We start from the raw sequence: 17732 nt of genomic DNA on the forward strand, positions 1-17732 counted from the left end.
AATCATTGCCCAATTAAAAGTCTCTCTCGGACTCTCCAATAAAAGGAATGCAAATGTTGGAGGAAAGTGAAGGTTAATGACCTCCAAGCGATATATATATATATATATATATATATATATATATATATATATATATATATTTATTTTTGTTTGGCCTCCATGGCTCTTCCGTGGAACCACTCCCAAATGAAATTGATGGCTGGTCATCAATCAATTCTCCTATTGATTACGAGTTGAACAATCAAATAATAATCGCTCCGCTCATCCACTCTATGAAACCCCCCCCCAAAAATTTGATTATAATATATTTTTTCGACTAACATGCATTTTATTCTCATTTAGGAGGGGTGGACTTCGATCCTTAAAGGTCTGTTATGGGGTCAGTTAAAATTCATATTTGCATTGTTTATGTTATGTAATACATGCACATCACTTCAAGCAAGTTGTTAACTATAGTTTAGCTAAAAATGAGGTTTTTATTACGCGTATTGAGCACTCGGATAGAGCCGCAGACTGGAAGGCGCAGTCTGAATCATATTTATCGATTTAACTGCTGTATAGCTGCTATATAATCACTTCGAAATGGCAGATGTGGTTTGTGAAGGGGGTTCTAGCGTTATCAAGAAAATGTTTAACATCTTTGTCCTCTGACCTTTAAACTGCATACGTTGGTACTGAGCGTATGGTATAGATTTCGTTTACAGAATTTGAGACAGCTGAATGCTAAACGGTTAGCAATCGCGATTAGCATTAGTCCGCTAGCGCGCACACACACACAAAATAATAATAATAATAATGACCAACCCGCTTAATTTAATGCCGAAACGCACTAAAATACTTTTACGAATTTAGAGAATGAAAGGTGTAAATATTGCCGGTAAATTTCTGGAAACAAATGTTTAATGAGATGTTTAGATGAGGAATTTTGGAAATTCAAAACATTTTTTGCAATGGAATCAGTGAGGAATATTATTAAAAAGACACCTGGGAATATTCTTTTATAAAGTACCGGTACTTTGATTGGAGAGCCAAATCTTCATTCAGTTCAGTCAATGCAGGAACTAGCATTCATTAATTTAGCACATTCCATCCATCCATCCATTTTCTGAGCCGCTTCTCCTCACTAGGGTCGCCGGCGTGCCGGAGCCTATCCCAGCTGTCATCGGGCAGGAGGCGGGGTACGCCCTGAACTGGTGGCCAGCCAATCGCAGGGCACATCCAAACAAACAACCATTCGCACTCACGGTCACACCTACGGGCAATTTAGAGTCTCCAATTAATGCATGTTTTTGGGATGTGGGAGGAAACCGGAGTGTCTGGAGAAAACCCACGCAGGCACGGGGAGAACATGCAAACTCCACACAGGCGGGGCCGGGGATTGAACCCCGGTCCTCAGAACTGTGAGGCTGACGCTCTAACCAGTCGCCCACCGTGCCGCCTAGCACATTTCAAGTTATTTGTAATTAAATTCCTTGTCCCGATGCAAAAGTTTCTGTCTTGGAAAATTCCCAACATATTGCAACCTTAATCAAACCGCAATGGGCAGTGATCTGAAATAAACTACCAGTCCTTTAAAAGGCTTTTTTTTGGTGTTTTAGTGATTCTAAATGTAGCAATGTGACAAGTGGCTGTCATCTTTGTGGAATTTTCGAAAAAAAAACATGGACTGACCACTTCAAAATGTCTCTAAAATCCTTCGAATCAAACAAATTCACGAAAAAAAACAATTGATTGCTGAAGTACATGACCTATTCTACTGCCCACACTTCTCTTCTCACCAATAATGTTCCATTTGTGCTAGTTAAGTGCAGTGTTTAGGGCAAATGACACCGTTTGAAACGTCACGGTAAATTTGATGTGCCGATGTCTCGGAATGTAAGCCCGTACGAGCGATTGGTGGATATTTTTAACTGTTTTTTTTTTTTTTTTTTTTTTTTTTTTTACTGTTTCCCCAAGTAACAGACAAAATGAGGCGCTCGAGGAAATATATATATATATATATATATATATATATATATATATATATATATATATATGGAAATATGCCCCAAAAGGCAATTTTTTTTTTTCTGGCACAAAAAAAAACTCAATTTCTCCGGAACCCATGATTCAATTTTCCAAAATCTTGCTGCGTTGTACTCAGGTTGAAGTGGTCGTTCCAACCAGGCTCAGACCTTTGACACACTGTCATTTTTGGCAACTCATGTCAGATTGCAACTACATGTATTTTATGTTGTTTTTAGAGTAGGCAAAATGCTCATATATGGGTGGTGCAAACATTATGGCGGTATCCAGCGGTGCAATGTATTACACACTCATTTCATAAGACAGCTAACTGAGATCCCATACAAGCAGAAGTTTTCTTACAACGCTTCCATTTTTTTCTCAGTGAAGTGACCGGTGCGTCTGGATAGTACGATAAAAGCACTTTTAACGAAATATTGAATATACTTTCTCTAGTAGGATAAAGTTCACCTTTGAGCACAGTTGTGAGGGGAACGTCCCTTACTTGGCTCTACTTTTGTTTTAGGTTTTTTTTTCCATATTTGTTCATGTACTTAGTTAGTCCAGTCTCCATCACGTTTCCCTTCCCAGAGATGTCAACGTCATATTTTGAAACATCTCTTTCTCGTTTGGCATTGCTGTGCTTCCCTGTGTCTCCGAGTATTCCTCTTTTGTTGAGGACCACACAGGGATGACATGTTGGAGGCACATCGAGGCTGGGTGGCCCGGCTGCAGGAGAGATGTGGGTGACAGGATCAGCCTTCAACGGACTATGGCAGTAATGCGTGTAGACAGAGTAAAAGTAGCCTTTTGGAGATGTGTAGAAAGAGCAATGCTGGCAATTCTGAATAAGTGCACTTGCACAATAAAAAGAAGAAGAAAAAAGTTCTTTGGGGGCCTTCTTTTACTGGTGGTCTCATCCACTGGACTCCCATGCATTGCTAATGTCCCTTAACTACTTCTAATAGTATATTCCCACCACTTCATTCAAGGACCACTGGGTTAAAAATGGCTAATATACATTTCGGATGTAAAAAAGTTGGATCATCCATGCTTGTCAAACTATTAATTTTTTTTTGAAAGAGATGTTTGCATTTAGAGTACAGGATTTCCCTAATTTAAATCCACAGATAAGGGCTTTATTTCGTAAATGTCCTTTGACCCGTTAAAACAACAACAACAACAGCAAAGACCTCCAAAGCGAAGACAAGCAAAAGTCAGTCTCCTTTTTTTTTTATTATTTTTTTGTTAGTGAGGTCTTCTGTTTAATGCTAAAATCTTTACAAGAAATTGTTGGACATTTTTTAGCGATAGACACAGTGACTCACAGATATCCTCCTCAACTACAAACGTTTGTAATTTTTGCTCATTTCACGGCTGCGTATAGCGTATAAAATCTTTTGTTCTTGCAGAAAATGGAGACAATCACCACTTTTTCCTGATAATCACCTTGTAGCATTTAGCACCTACTTAACAAAACAAATGGCTCGTGTGTGTGTGCGTGTGTGTTTGAGCAAGTGATGCTGGACTTTGTCAATGCTGAGAGGCTGCAGAGTAAATAGATCACAAGTGTCATCACTAATCGTCCCCTGGATCCTGCCGCTCCGACATTCTTGGTCCACATGAAGAATGGTGCGAGGGGCGATTGTTTATTTTGTTTGGCTATCTTGTCTTTAGTTTCCCCCTTTTTAATGAGACGGTTCAGAGGACCTCTACCTCCTTGTCAAATGTTTTTTGTTTTTTTTGTTAGTTTTTTTTTTTTTTAGCTTTGACTAAAATAAACTGGTAATTTGAATGAATCCTAAACACACAAATATACTTTTTTTTTTTTAAAAAGTCGAATTATTCAAAATAGCCTGTGTTTGACTGTAGAAACATAACAGTATGAGGCTGGGTTGTGTTTCGGATAAATATAACGCTCCAAACATGTAATTGGATGGTTTACATGACGCGTTTTAAATGAAACGCCATTCAAAAGATTGTTGTTTGATATTAATTAACATCACAAGAGTGTTTTTCCTAAAAAATGAAAAACATCGGAAAATTGAGCCGATAAACGTCATCATATCATTTCCTTGTAAATACGGCACGTGCCTGAGCACAGCCGAAACAACAATGGCGGACCTCTGATGTGTTGATGTGTTTGTGTTTACAATGCTTATCCGGCAAAGAATATATTTACAGAACCGTACAATAGAGTTGTATTACAGTGGATCATGAGGTCTAACACACTCTGTTCCGTGATGCTCGCTGAGCTCTGATTTGTTCACCTCCCCACAGGAAATAATACAAATGGGAATCATCTCATCAAAATTGCTGCCGTCATAAGACCTCAGACGAGGTTTTTAAACCTCACGCAAGGTTTGAAGAAGCAATTTAACATTCTAAACTGGCATACAGTGATACAAATAAGTTAACCACTTCACAGTCTTCAATTTAACGGTGACAGGTAATGCAAAAGCAAGTTGTGAAGCAGATGTGCTCCTTGTTGAAGTTGGTCCTCTTTTTGTAGTACATTTGTGTGCATGCACGAAGCATCGACTTGGCCAACTACTGGTCTGGTATGCAGAGGTGTAGCTCCTTATTTTAACTTAATGCATTTCCTCAAGCACTGTACTTTAATTTAATTTTGATAAAAGTTGTGTATGTACAAACTCCAATTCCAATGAAGTTGGGACGTATTATAAATTGTAAATAAGAACAGAATACAACGATTTGCAAATACCTTTTGACCTCTGTTCAATTGAATACACTCCAAAGGCAAACATTCACTTAGTTTTTTTTTTTGCAAATATTCCCTGATTTTGAATTTGTTGCCTGCAACAGGTCGCAATTTCCATCCTTCATTGTTGCAGGTGCGTGCGAACCTGGTTCGTTGGTCTCCTTCACTTCAAACCTTCTCAAGAGACGTTCCTATATAGGATAACTGCAGCAGGGAGAGATGAAATCTAAAGAAAAATGTGTACGCGCTGAGCACCAGTAGGTGGTCAGGTGGTCCCCTGCGCTTTGGAATGGCGCGTCCCTCCCGTCCGTCGAGCCCCCCCCGATGCCATTGTGATACGCAGGAGCTGCATGACTGACGCCACAAAAGAGTAGACGTTGATCTTCCAAGGCGAGCTGCGCTGTGTTGTGTACTCAAGGAAATGAGCTGATCCTCTCGAGCAGACCATAACTAAGCTTTGCCTTTTTTATTTGAAAGCATAGTATCTCTTAATACACAGCTTCAGGCAGGGTAAAAACTGGAACCAAATAGGCTTTACGTTACGTTTTCAGCATCTAAAGAGTGCTAAATAAATCCAAAAGGAGTCACACATTTTCAAAGTTAAGATGTGATGTTTGGCCACTCAAAAGATTTCTAGAGCACCCTCGAGCTTGGTATTTCGCCTTACTTATCACGTGTTCATTCAATGGCTCCCATAAAACAATCCAGCTGCATAAACATGTTACCGAACGTGTGAAATCACAGTGCATCTTTAATGCTCCCTGGGCGACGCTGTCCGCGCCAGAGGCCAATAAATCATTTCACTCTGCGTGTCGCTCGCTATTTGTCACATTGTCACGTGGCACCACGCTGGGCTGAGGTGTCGCCTTCTTATGTGTCCATTATTGTGAAAGTTCGCTCTCCCAAATGGCAGAATGGGAGGCCCCATTTGGGGTGGCCGCTTGAAGCTGTGCTCATGTCCCCTGTGTTTACACCTGTGTGTGACACAAGGATCAGCCAGCTGTACTCTCTTGTGGTGGCTTCAGGGACAGCCTGGAAAATATCATTTCAGAATGGGATAGCCGCCAATCTGACCATTGGTCTGTTTTTGGCTTTTCTTTTTGCTGTTGCATTTTGCTCTGTTGCAATGGCTCATTACAGTCGCCAACAACTACATGCCCTTGTTGTGGGGGGGGGGGGGCTAGAACGGATGAATGGCATTTCCATTCATTTCAATGGGGAAAAGATGATTTGAGTCATGAGCGTGGTCACCGAACGAATTAAACTCATATCTCAAGGCACCACTGTATTGGAATTGGGCTCTGTTTGTATTGCAGTGTCGTTGTTTTTTCAACATGCCCGACTTCAACAAGATGCGCGGTCAAGATGAGCGTTCAAGCGGGTGTCTTTCGGTGCTCGGGGCCAGTCATTGTTTCTGTGATTGCTCCCTAAATAAGCATCTCTCAAGTGGGCCCGCCTGCCATTCACAAAACGTCTGCACAGTGTCCTCTCCCAGTCCTGCACGTACAGTGGCTTTGCTTTGCGTCTCGGGGGCTGCTTCATCAAGTCTGATTGCCGCAGACATTCCTCAGGCGGCCATACGTGCGCTCAGCTGATGCGAAGCAGACGCGTCCTGTGCGTTTATGCGGCCAGCGAAACCTGGAGGTGGAAAATCAAGTGTCCAACTTGTCAAAACCCAGAGGTGAGAAAAAGCTTGACAAAGGGTGACAAAGACTTTGTGGGATTTTCTTGGGTAGATAAAGCAACAGAGCGAGCCATTATCCTTCCATTTAGCACAAAGTGAATCCTCTCAGCCTCAACTCATTCAGTCCCGATGAGGTAGAACAGCCACCCGTGCGAAGCAGCACCGAGGACCATTAAACGCAATGAAACAAGTTATTTAACGAGTTCAAGTGATTCTCATGAAAAGATTTCACCCCAGAGAGAGGCCTCTCCTCTGTTTACATATTCCACAAAGTTAAGTGCGGCGAAATCATTTCATCAGAGGGGAAAATCTTTATTAATGACCCCGACAGTGACATAAGAGTAGGTTCAAGCCCTCCTCCATCTGTTTGCAATCCCAGCATAATGCTATCATCACCTGTTTCCACGGTCCTGCTCACATATGGCTTGCATTACTGACATTTAAAACAAAACAAAAAATCGCACAAGGTGCATTTTTTTTCCTTTCTCTTTGTGTGCGTGCTTTGCTTTTACTTCATATTTACAAAATATCCCCACAAAACAGTTCTCAGAGATGGAGCAAAAAAAAAAAAAAAAAAAAAAAAAAAAAAAAGCTCGAGCTCACTGGCTTTAGATTTGAGGTTTGACAACAGATGTTCGGTTTTTAGTATCCCCAGTCTCAGGTTTATTGCAATGTAAAAAAAAGGATTTTCTAAAAACTGAGTGTCAGCGTATATGAACGTACTTTTCTTTTTTCAGCCATCAGCCCATCCAATCCTGCCTTGTCCCGTGCCTTCAGAAAGTGCACGGTAAGACACTCTTGACCAGGAATATGTATTTCCTTGCCGCATAGCAGCAGTCTGGAATTTGCGTCTGCATGTAGCCGTTGAGTCTCTCCCATGGACACCAGCTGCGCCGCTGCCGCTTGCTGGAAAACTGCAGCTAGCCTGTCGTCGTGAGGACTTTTTTTTTTAACACACTCCCGTGTGCATTCAAGGAAACGCTAATGTCATGCAATCGGGGCCGTGTTATCATTGTGTGGATGCTGGAGAGTGATGTCAGAGGAAAAGGGAAACTCGCTAACTCCCAAACCAGAAGAGCAGAGGTTAGACGATGCTTGGCAGAGACCCAGACCGGCTTAAAGACTTTCCGTACACGTTGTTCCTCATGCTTTCCTTAAAAGCATAAAAGCGCTCCGTCCAAATGGCTCGCATGGGCAGGATGCCGCCTCCTTTTGACATATCTGGTGATCAGCTTTGATTTATCTTAATGGAGAAGAGTTGCCATTTTGGGGTTAAAGATTTTTTTTAAATGGAACAGGCTGTGAAATGGCCCTGCCCTGATGGAAGACGCCGTTGTAAATGGACCAGACAAATGGATTGACCTGACAAATTCATTCATTAGCAACATTAACGCCAGGTCTTCATTACCGAGAAGGGGAAATCAACATGACCTAATATTGTGTGAAAGACTGCTTTCTGTCACCTTGGACTATTCTTCCACTCAATATTCAAACTGGACATTTTTTTGGTCCGCAACTCGAGCATCTCTGCCTCTTCATGGTAATTGCGCACACGCCCGAACACCTGCACTCCAAAATTGGTCCTGCTGCAACACAAACTTGTCTTAAGTTCAGCCATATGCGCCATGTTACACATTCAGGAAATTCCTGATTTATTTAAATAAGTAGGCTTTCTACTTACTGCAGTGCATTTGAAACCCCCCCCCCCCCCCAAACGAAATAAAAGCTTGATCTTGCCGTTCATTGTACACAGACTCTATTAGCTTTTGTTGAACAGCTTCGGAATGAGCCAATGAAATGTTTTAACAAGATCAAATTCTTTGGTTTTCTTTTGTTTTTTGTCACATTTGCAGGTCTGGGTAAATGTGTGTAAGTTTTCTCAGAGGATAAGCGATAGGGAAGATGAAAGAATGACTCCAAAGGACTTCAGAGTGTTTTGGTTAAGAACCGTATCACATACAAGGCGCCCCCCCTCACCCCAAGGCCCCCCCTCACCCCAATCCACCTTTTTTTTTTTTTTTAAATGAATACCAGTATATATTTTATTCTTGTCAGACTTATGTGGGTTTTGAGGCACTCCTTTTCTGAAGTTTGCCCTGAAACTTGGAGTAAAAAGGGAAAAAAAAAAGTTTCGGGGTACAAACCATCCCACTGGAGGTTCCAGGTGGCCTGCAGTTTCAGTTCCATTTGAGCCTGTTCTGTATAAGTGGTATAGAAACAAGATGGATTTATTTCCTCTCAAAATGAGAGCGACAACTCAATTTGTGCAACTTACATCACACTTCCACCCCCCCTGTGACTCACTTGATGGACAGATGGAAACTATTTGAACATAATTACAGCAAGCATTACAATCATTAAGATGACATCATCTTTGGGAACAGGCTTTGGTGATTATTTTTGGTAATTCTTCATAAATGGACATTCCTCTGAACTTTGTGAAAAACGTCAAGCCTATTGCGTGTGATCGCTTGTTTAATGTCGCCCCGTTCCGCGTCGCAGTTAGCGTGGCGACAGTGAAGCGTTGCGGCCTCCGTGCGGGTCACTTTGATGGCCGTCTTGGCAGTAGACGTGTCAAGATTCCATTTTATGACGACATTCAAAGCTGCAATGTCACCATCTCATTGACGTCCCTAAGGTACGCACCAGTCATTTCAAGAATTAATTTGGCACACCGTGCAGCACCAATCGATCACAATGCTAAGTCTTTTCCTCCCAAAGTTATATGCGAAGCACAACGGAACCATTCAGGCTATTGAGCCGATTGGCGAAATGAGCATGAAAAGGCTCTCGTCGATCATTTTTCTGACCTTAGGGTAATGGCCGCCGAATGAAACTTATCAAGCTCTTTAAGTGCTCCTTCCAATAAATACGTAGTGTGGGTCATTCGTATCGGGATTCAAGTGTTGATGGATATGGGATTAGCACTTAACCTTGGAATCAATCCAAGACATGCCTTCAATCATTTACTAGATTGTCTGTCCCGTAACGGCTTGACCAGCCTTTAAGGATAGCACTTCTTAATGCAAACTATGCTTTATGTGATCGCGTCAACTCGAGGTGTTAGTGACCTATTTATCACATCAGCGCAGTCGTGACAAGGCATCACTTTCCTTTTATGCCCAAAGGTTCTTACCGGATGTATCTTTTATAGATAGCAACTGTCTTATGACTTCTTTTTTTGATTTTTTTTTTTTTGTATTATTATGTTTTTTTTAATCAAGGCAGCTCAGACTAGAGAAAGGAAAATATCCTAAATCTGTCTTATTTCTGTCTCTCCAAGCTTCAACGCCTGCTAACAAAGACTCAAGATGTTGATGTATAAAAGTTGATTATGATCATGTGGTTCTTAGTATGAGAGCGGCTCTTATTTCCCCACCAACACTTGACCCTGACCCTGCCTGACACAATTATGTTTGAAGGCTTTCATAACAGAACACTGTACTGCACGTTGGTGGAATAATGTGCAGTGCCAGGAACAAAGCTCATTTTTATTTGACCAGCAGTGCCAATGTCAAGTAATGGCAACTGTTGACGTAGGTCAGCATGGACTGTTGAATCTTTGAGGTTAGACAGTGAAGGGATGAAGGGTTTATAAGACAACAATCTCATTAAAATGTAACTTTTGAGATTCATGTACAGATGAGGGTGGCACGGCGGGTATGGTGGTTAGCACGACCGCCTCGCTGTTTGCATCACGGTCCAGTTTCATGATTCACAAGCAATATTCTGGTGAACTTTCACAGAAACAATGAGTCATAAATTATTAAAATTACAACTCTCCGGTATGCTGAATTTAGTTGCCCTACTGGTGCTTATTTCTCCTCAACAAGTCCAGTCTACTACTGTTACTTAATTTTGTTTTGCTCGCCGTCGTTGCAGAACATCCCACATCACAAAGATGGGATGTTGGAATCGGAAGAAAGGTATTCAGTTAAATGCTTTTATTTACTATCATTTACTATCACTCTTCCCTTTCTGAAAAGGCTTTCCAAAGATGCTTTTTTTTTTTTTTTTTTGACTTAGTTTTGCTAGCTTGTGGACTTACTTTTTTTCTCTGCATCACATTACCAAGACGAGAGTTTTAACGTGTATAGAGGCAAAGGTGGATGCACCTGATTTTCAAAATCTAACTTTGTTTCATACTCTGATGATCAAAAAAATGTTTTGTTTAGTCTCTCTGTGTGGCCAGGTGGTTGGGGCTGTGCTAAAGGAATAAAAAATAATAATAAATAAAAAATAAACGTACGACGTGTGTCAGAAATGTTCCAAGACTGATGTCACAAGATATACAGTGGACCCTCCTCGCTATTTGTGAGCACAGAGGTGTACTTGCAGGGTAAAGAGGCTGCTGATTTGCTGTTTTTAAGCCACCTCGTTTCGTTTGCTGTTAGGGAGTGGGCTGGACCGCCAATAGTGAAAATCCACGGAGAATGGACGCCAATTATAATTGATTTGAAAACCCCAAAATTCTTCAATTAAGCGGGTATTAACCATCATTGGGCGTTTTGGGAGTTAACCTCACCCTAAACCGAAAAAGAAACACAATAAAATAAAAACAAACATTAAAAAAAAAAAAAAAAAAGAAACAGTGGGGGGGAAAAAAAGTTACATTTCTGGAAAATAACGATCAGCCCAATACTTTTGATTTTATGACTGTTAAGCGTTTTCCTCTCCATATGCGCTCACTTCAGTGATGTATTGGCCCGATCGTTGTACAACCCCAATTCCAATGAAGTTGGGACGTTGTGTTAAACATAAATAAAAACAGAATACAATGATTTGCAAATCATGTTCAACCTATATTTAATTGTATGCACTACAAAGACAACATATTTAATGTTCAAACTGATAAAATGTATTGTTTTTAGCAAATAATCATTAACTTAGAATTTTATGGCTGCAACACGTTCCAAAAAAGCTGGGACAGCGTCATGTTTAGCGCTGTGTTACATCACCTTTTCTTTGAACAACATTCAATAAACGTTTGGGAACTGAGGACAGTAATTGTTGAAGCTTTGCAGGTGGAATTCTTTCCCATTCTTGCTTAATGCACAGCTTCAGCTGTTCAACAGTCCGGGGTCTCCGTTGCCGTATTTTGCGCTTCATAATGTGCCACACATTTTCAATGGGAGACAGGTCTGGACTGCTGGCAGTTCCAGTCTAGTAACCGCACTCTTTTACTACAACCATGCTGTTGTAACACGTGCAGAATCTGGTTTGGCATTGTCTTGCTGAAATAAGCAGTGGCGTCCATGAAAAACACGTTACTTGGATGGCAGCATGTTTCTTCACAAATGTTCCACGCCATTGGCACTAACACAGCCCCATACCATTACAGATGCTGGCTTTTGAACTTTGCGTCCATAACGTCCACTATTTCCCAAAACAATTTGAAATGTGGACTCGTCGGAACACAGAACACTTTTCCACTTTGCATCAGTCCATTTGGCAGGACACAGCAGGTGAGGCTGGGGGAGGCCACATCATCCACACGCAGCATTAGCACTGGGGCGCCACAAGGTTGTGTCCTCTCTCCGCTGCTCTTCTCTCTCTACACGAAAGACTGCACCTCAACGCACCCGGCTGTTAAACTCCTGAAGTTTGCAGATGACACCATTGTCATCGGCCTCATCAAGGACGGTTACGAGTCTGTATATCGACAGGAAGTGGAGCGACTGGAGCTGTGGTGCGGCCGACACAACCTGGAGCTGAACACGCTCAAGACTGTAGAGATGATGGTGGACTTCAGGAGGCATCCTTCACCACAGCTGCCCTTCACGCTGTCCAGCTGCCTTGTGTCAACCGTCGAGACCTTCAAGTTCCTGGGAATTACAGTCTCTCCGGACCTGGGGTGGGCGATCAACATCAACTCCGTCCTCAAAAGGGCCCAGCAGAGGATGTACTTCCTCTGGCTTCTGAGAAACCATGGCCTGCCACAGGAGCTGCTGAGACAGTTTTACACAGCGGTCATCGAATCCGTCCTGTGTTCTTCCATCACAGTCTGGTTTGGTGCTGCTACAAAAAAGGACAAACTCCGACTGCAACAGACAATCAAAACTGCTGAAAGGATTGTCGGTACCCCCCTACCGACCCTTGAGGACTGTAGGTAGGCTCTACCGATCAATGCAAACTAGAAATAGCAGACATTCCAACAACTTCTTCCCTCTTGCAATCAACTTCTTAAACACCTAACCTACAATTCCATTGCAGCATGCTGGCAATTTGTTTTTTTTCATCTTGAGTTTTATGTCACATTTCTGTCGGGCCATTTATACATTACTCGTGCACTCACGATAGTAGTCTCGCCACGCTGCACTATTTGCATATCTGTTGTTGACCAATATGCCCTGCGATTGGCTGGCAACCAGTTCAGGGTGTACCCCGCCTCCTGCCCGATGACAGCTGGGATAGGCTCCAGCACGCCCGCGACCCGAGTGAGGAGAAGCGGCTCAGAAAATGGATGGATGGATGGATGTTGTTGACCAATACTGGCCACTCATGCCAGAGTAGCATCTGCTCCATTTGCACACTGATTGAGGAGTATCTGCAACATTTGCACAATCAACATTGTCCCACATTATCGCACTACTCGCTTGAAGTCTCGGCGCCCTTTGCACAATGGTCATTGCACCGGACTATTGCAATATTAGTCATTCGAACTGCTCTAAGTGCTAGAAGACTCTGCATCTTTTTGCACAATTGTCAAAAAAAAATGTCCCGGCATTACCAGATAACTAGCAACCCTTAATTGCTCAATGGCTGTTTTTTGTCAATGTCTTTATGTCCCAAAAAGAGCGGCTCTAACTACCGGAGACAAATTCCTCGTGTGTTTTTTGGACATACTTGGCAAATAAAGATGATTCTGATCCTTGATGAGCTCGGGCCCAGAGAAGCCGGCGGCATTTCTGGGTGTTTTTGATAAATGGCTTTTGCTTTGCATAGTCGAGTTTCAAATTGTTTGATGAGCATTCCTCAACTTTCTCAGTCTTTTTTGTCACCTGTCCCAGCTTTTTTGGAACATTTTGCAGCCATAAAATTCTAAGTTAATGACTATTTGCTAAAAACAATAACGTTTATCAGTTTGAACATGAAATATCTTGTCTTTGTAGTGTATTCAATTAAATATAGGTTGAACATGATTTGCATATCATTGTATTCTGTTTTTATTTATGTTTAACACAGCGTCCCAACTTCATTGGAATTGGGGTTGTGCTATTTTCAGAGGCTGCCATGAGTATAGATGTCCACGTAACTTTTGGTGATAATTTGTGACAGTTTTGGGACATTAAAGCCACGTTAAGCTATTTTACACTTTTCTTGAGTTTGTCCCCACAGTGGCCATACCATTCTAATTGACGGCACCCTAATACATTAGCAACATTTCTGCATATTAAATTAGTGATTGAACATCATTTTGGCATGCTATAGCTGTTGCGTTCACGTCAGAGTTAACTGTATATGATTGCTTGGGTTCATGAGGCTTGCAAGGATGTGTGGCACTCGCCCCCATTTTGTATTATTTAATCAATGGCCCTCTAATAAATTAGCAAATCTTCACCATCTTAAATTAGCGGTTGAACATAATTTTGGGGTGCTAGGTATTTTTCAGGTGAGATAGCTGTTCATAAGAGCGGGCAATGATAATATGACAGCAATATAGGCATAATACCAACTTCAACAAAGCGGTGTTTGGAAACACAAGCACACCGTATTTTTTGAATTTTTGAATTTTTTTATTTCCTGCATTTATTTTTACAGTGCTCTATATTAAAAAATTGGGTTAAGAATTGAGTATTGTGGTGAATATTAAAGCCAGCTCATCTCTTCATTTTGAAGCAGCAAGTGCATGTGTCAGCCTTCACATCTTCTTGGGAAATTGAAATAACTTTCCAGGTCAATTGCTACATAATGTTGCATCAAGCAAGTAGATTTTTTTTCAATATACTGAGTACATTACAGATTGATATTTAGTATTGCAATGTCACTACTGCTCAGTTGCAATTATCAATTACCTGTCACAATAATTTATTAAATGTTTCAATCTATTTGGTGTATTTCCAAACGGTTTAATTTATTGGAAAGTGAGCCGTCAATGTATCATTCATAACTCAAGCTCCATTAATGACACATAGACCAACAATTTACAGGAATTCCTTTTTTTTAACTGAAAAAAAAAAAAAACCTGGTAATTTTATAATTTTATATCATATGGTTGTATAAACATAAGATAGATGGACATCAATGACAATCAGTTACATAACATTTCAAACACATCTAGCCCCCTTTTAGCAGGTGAGAGTAAAAGTTTTTTTTAAAGAGGTTCAAATCAAAGTCAAAGGTCGACATACAGTGTTAAGTCAAGTTAAAACAAAGACAATTAGAAATCAATTCGGAATTAACATTTTATCCATTCATAACTGAGGCTGATGACGTCATCAGAGGTCTTGAACTCAGGGGGCACATGCTTGCATAAATTCTAGCGATAAGCAACAACGCTTGAGGTTTGATGGCACTGCCTCCAACACAGGCGGTAAGGAAATGTTGGATTGCAATTGCAGCGACGGCGTCTGGCAGCAGCATCTACACACTCTGAAGAGGGAGGTGTAGGTGGGGATAATGGTATAGCGGTTGGAGGTTATTGGGGTTTGCCCCATTGTCTTTGTGAGTGCTTTAGTGGAGTTAGTGGAGGAGGTAAACAGGATGCTTCAGTGGTTGTCCGGTGCGCACACTCAGGTCAGCCAGAAGTCACCACGTTGGGACCGGGCGACTGTCCGAGGGGTGCGAGGGGGGAGGGCGGTCGAGGGGCGGAGAGCGGTTACAGCCTGTAGTCACCGTGGAGAGTTTGATCATTTGTCACCTATCAGTACTGAGGAAGATGCTACCTCCTCCTCTGAAAACGAGAGGATGCCTTAAGAGTTCTTGGCAACCATCTTCATGGTGATGGTCTTCACCTCTGTGTACTCCCTCAGGCCACTCTCACCCCTGAAACACACAAAAACAAACATTCGGAATGAGATGCCTTTCTTTCTTTGATTCTCAACAATAGGGGCCAATAACTTCTTGATGGCTTTCCTGTAATTAATTGTCTTTCCACTGAGGACCAAATGGAAAGAAAAGTGGGGCCACTTCACCTTGTTTATGAAACATGCTAAAACCAAGTCAATATGCGCTAAGGAGTTAAACATATTTAAAGTCCTTGTAAACCCCTCCTTGAGCAGTCACCTTGTCGTGGTGGAGGGGTTTGTATGTCCCAGTGATCCTAGGAGCTAAGTTGTCTGGGGCTTTATGCCCCTGGCAGGGTCACCCATGACAAACAGGTCCTCGGTGAGGGACCAGACAAAGCACGGCTCAAAGACCCCTAATGATGAAGACAAACGATGGACTTCGTTTTCCCTTGCCCGGACGCGGGTCACCGGGGCCCCCCACTGGAACCAGGCCTGGTGGTGGGGCTCGAAGGCGAGCACCTGGTGGCCGGGCCTGCACCCATGGGGCCCGGCCGGGCACAGCCCGAAAGGGTAACATGGGTCCCCCTACCCATGGGCTCACCACCTGTGGGAGGGGCCATAGGGGTCGGGTGCAGTGTGAGCTGGGCGGTGGCCGAAGGCGGGGACCTTGGCGATCCGATCCCCGGCTACAGAAGCTGGCTCTAGGGACGTGGAATGTCACCTCTCTGGCAGGGAAGGAGCCCGAGCTGGTGTGTGAGGTCGAGAAGTTCCGACTAGATATAGTCGGACTCGCCTCCACACACAGCTTGGGCTCTGGTACCAGTCCTCTCGAGAGGGGTTGGACTCTCTTCCACTCTGGAGTTGCCCACGGTGAGAGGCGCCGAGCAGGTGTGGGCATACTTATTGCCCCCCGGCTCGGCGCCTGTACGTTGGGGTTCACCCCGGTGGACGAGAGGGTAGCCTCCCTCCACCTTCGGGTGGGGGGACGGGTCCTGACTGTTGTTTGTGCCTATGCACCAAACAACAGTTCAGAGTACCCACCCTTTTTGGAGTCCTTGGAGGGGGTGCTGGAGAGCGCTCCCGCTGGGGATTCCATTGTTCTGTTGGGGGACTTCAATGCTCACCTGGGCAATGACAGTGAGACCTGGAAGGGCGTGATTGGGAGGAACGGCCCCCCGATCAGAACCCGAGCGGTGTTCTGTTATTGGACTTCTGTGCTCGTCATGGATTGTCCATAACGAACACCATGTTCAAGCATAAGGGTGTCCACACGTGCACTTGGCACCAGGACACCCCAGGTCGCAGTTCGATGATCGACTTTGCGGTCGTGTCATCGGACTTGCGGCCACATGTCTTAGACACTCGGGTGAAGAGAGGGGCGGAGCTGTCAACTGATCACCACCTGGTGGTGAGTTGGCTCCGATGGTGGGGGAAGATGCCGGTCCGACGTGGCAGGCCCAAACGTATTGTGAGGGTCTACTGGGAACGCCTGGCAGAATCCCCTGTCAGAAGGAGTTTCAACTCCCACCTCCGACAGAACTTTGCTCATGTTCCGGGGGAGGCTGGGGACATCGAGTCCGAGTGGACCATGTTCCACGCCTCCATTGCTGAGGCGGCCGACCGCAGCTGTGGCCGTAAGGTGGTCGGTGCCTGTCGTGGCGGCAATCCCCTGAACCCGTTGGTGGACACCAACGGTGAGGGATGCCGTCAAGCTGAAGAAGGAGTCCTATTGGGCCTTTTTGGCCTGTGGGAATCCTGAGGCAGCTGATGGGTACCGGCTGGCCAAGCGGAATGCAGCTCTGGTGGTCGCTGAAGCAAAAACTCGGGTATGGGAGGAGTTCGGTGAGGCCATGGAGAAAGACTTCCGAACGGCTTCGAGGAAATTCTGGTCCACCATCCGACGTCTCAGGTGTATAGTGGGGATGGGGCGCTGCTGACCTCGACTCGGGACGTTGTGAGTCGGTGGGGAGAATACTTCGAAGACCTCCTCAATTCCACCGACACGCCTTCCCATGAGGAAGCAGAGTGTGAGTTCTCTGAGGCGGGCTCTCCTATCTCTGGGTTTGTGGTCACCGAGGTAGTTAAAAAGCTCCTCGGTGGCAGGGCCCCGGGGGTGGATGAGATTCGCCCGGAGTTCCTAAAGGCTCTGGATGTTGTGGGGCTGTCCTGGTTGACACGCCTCTGCAATATCGCGTGGACATCGGGGACAGTGCCTCTGGATTGGCAGACTGGGGTGGTGGTCCCCCTTTTTAAGAAGGGGGACCGGAGGGTGTGTTCCACCTACAGGGGGATCCCACTGCTCAGCCTCCCTGGTAAGGTCTATTCAGGGGTGCTGGAGAGGAGGGTCCGTCGGGAAGTCGAATCTCAGATTCAG

The 17732-nt window shown here is 43.8% G+C and overlaps 1 protein-coding gene across 1 annotated transcript in view; it reads right to left on the reverse strand.

Annotated features, from left to right (window-relative positions):
- Nucleotides 1–14207: 14207 nt before the first annotated feature.
- The window catches only part of aldh1a2 (aldehyde dehydrogenase 1 family, member A2), a 41383-nt gene continuing 37858 nt past the window's right edge, over nt 14208–17732 (reverse strand). The window contains exon 13 of the mRNA XM_061703392.1: nt 14208–15395. Coding sequence (XP_061559376.1) covers nt 15323–15395 — 73 coding nt within the window. The 3' untranslated portion in view covers nt 14208–15322. The remainder of the gene's footprint in view (nt 15396–17732) is intronic.

This window comes from Phycodurus eques, chromosome 2 (assembly GCF_024500275.1).
Source record: "Phycodurus eques isolate BA_2022a chromosome 2, UOR_Pequ_1.1, whole genome shotgun sequence".
Taxonomy (NCBI): domain Eukaryota; kingdom Metazoa; phylum Chordata; class Actinopteri; order Syngnathiformes; family Syngnathidae; genus Phycodurus; species Phycodurus eques.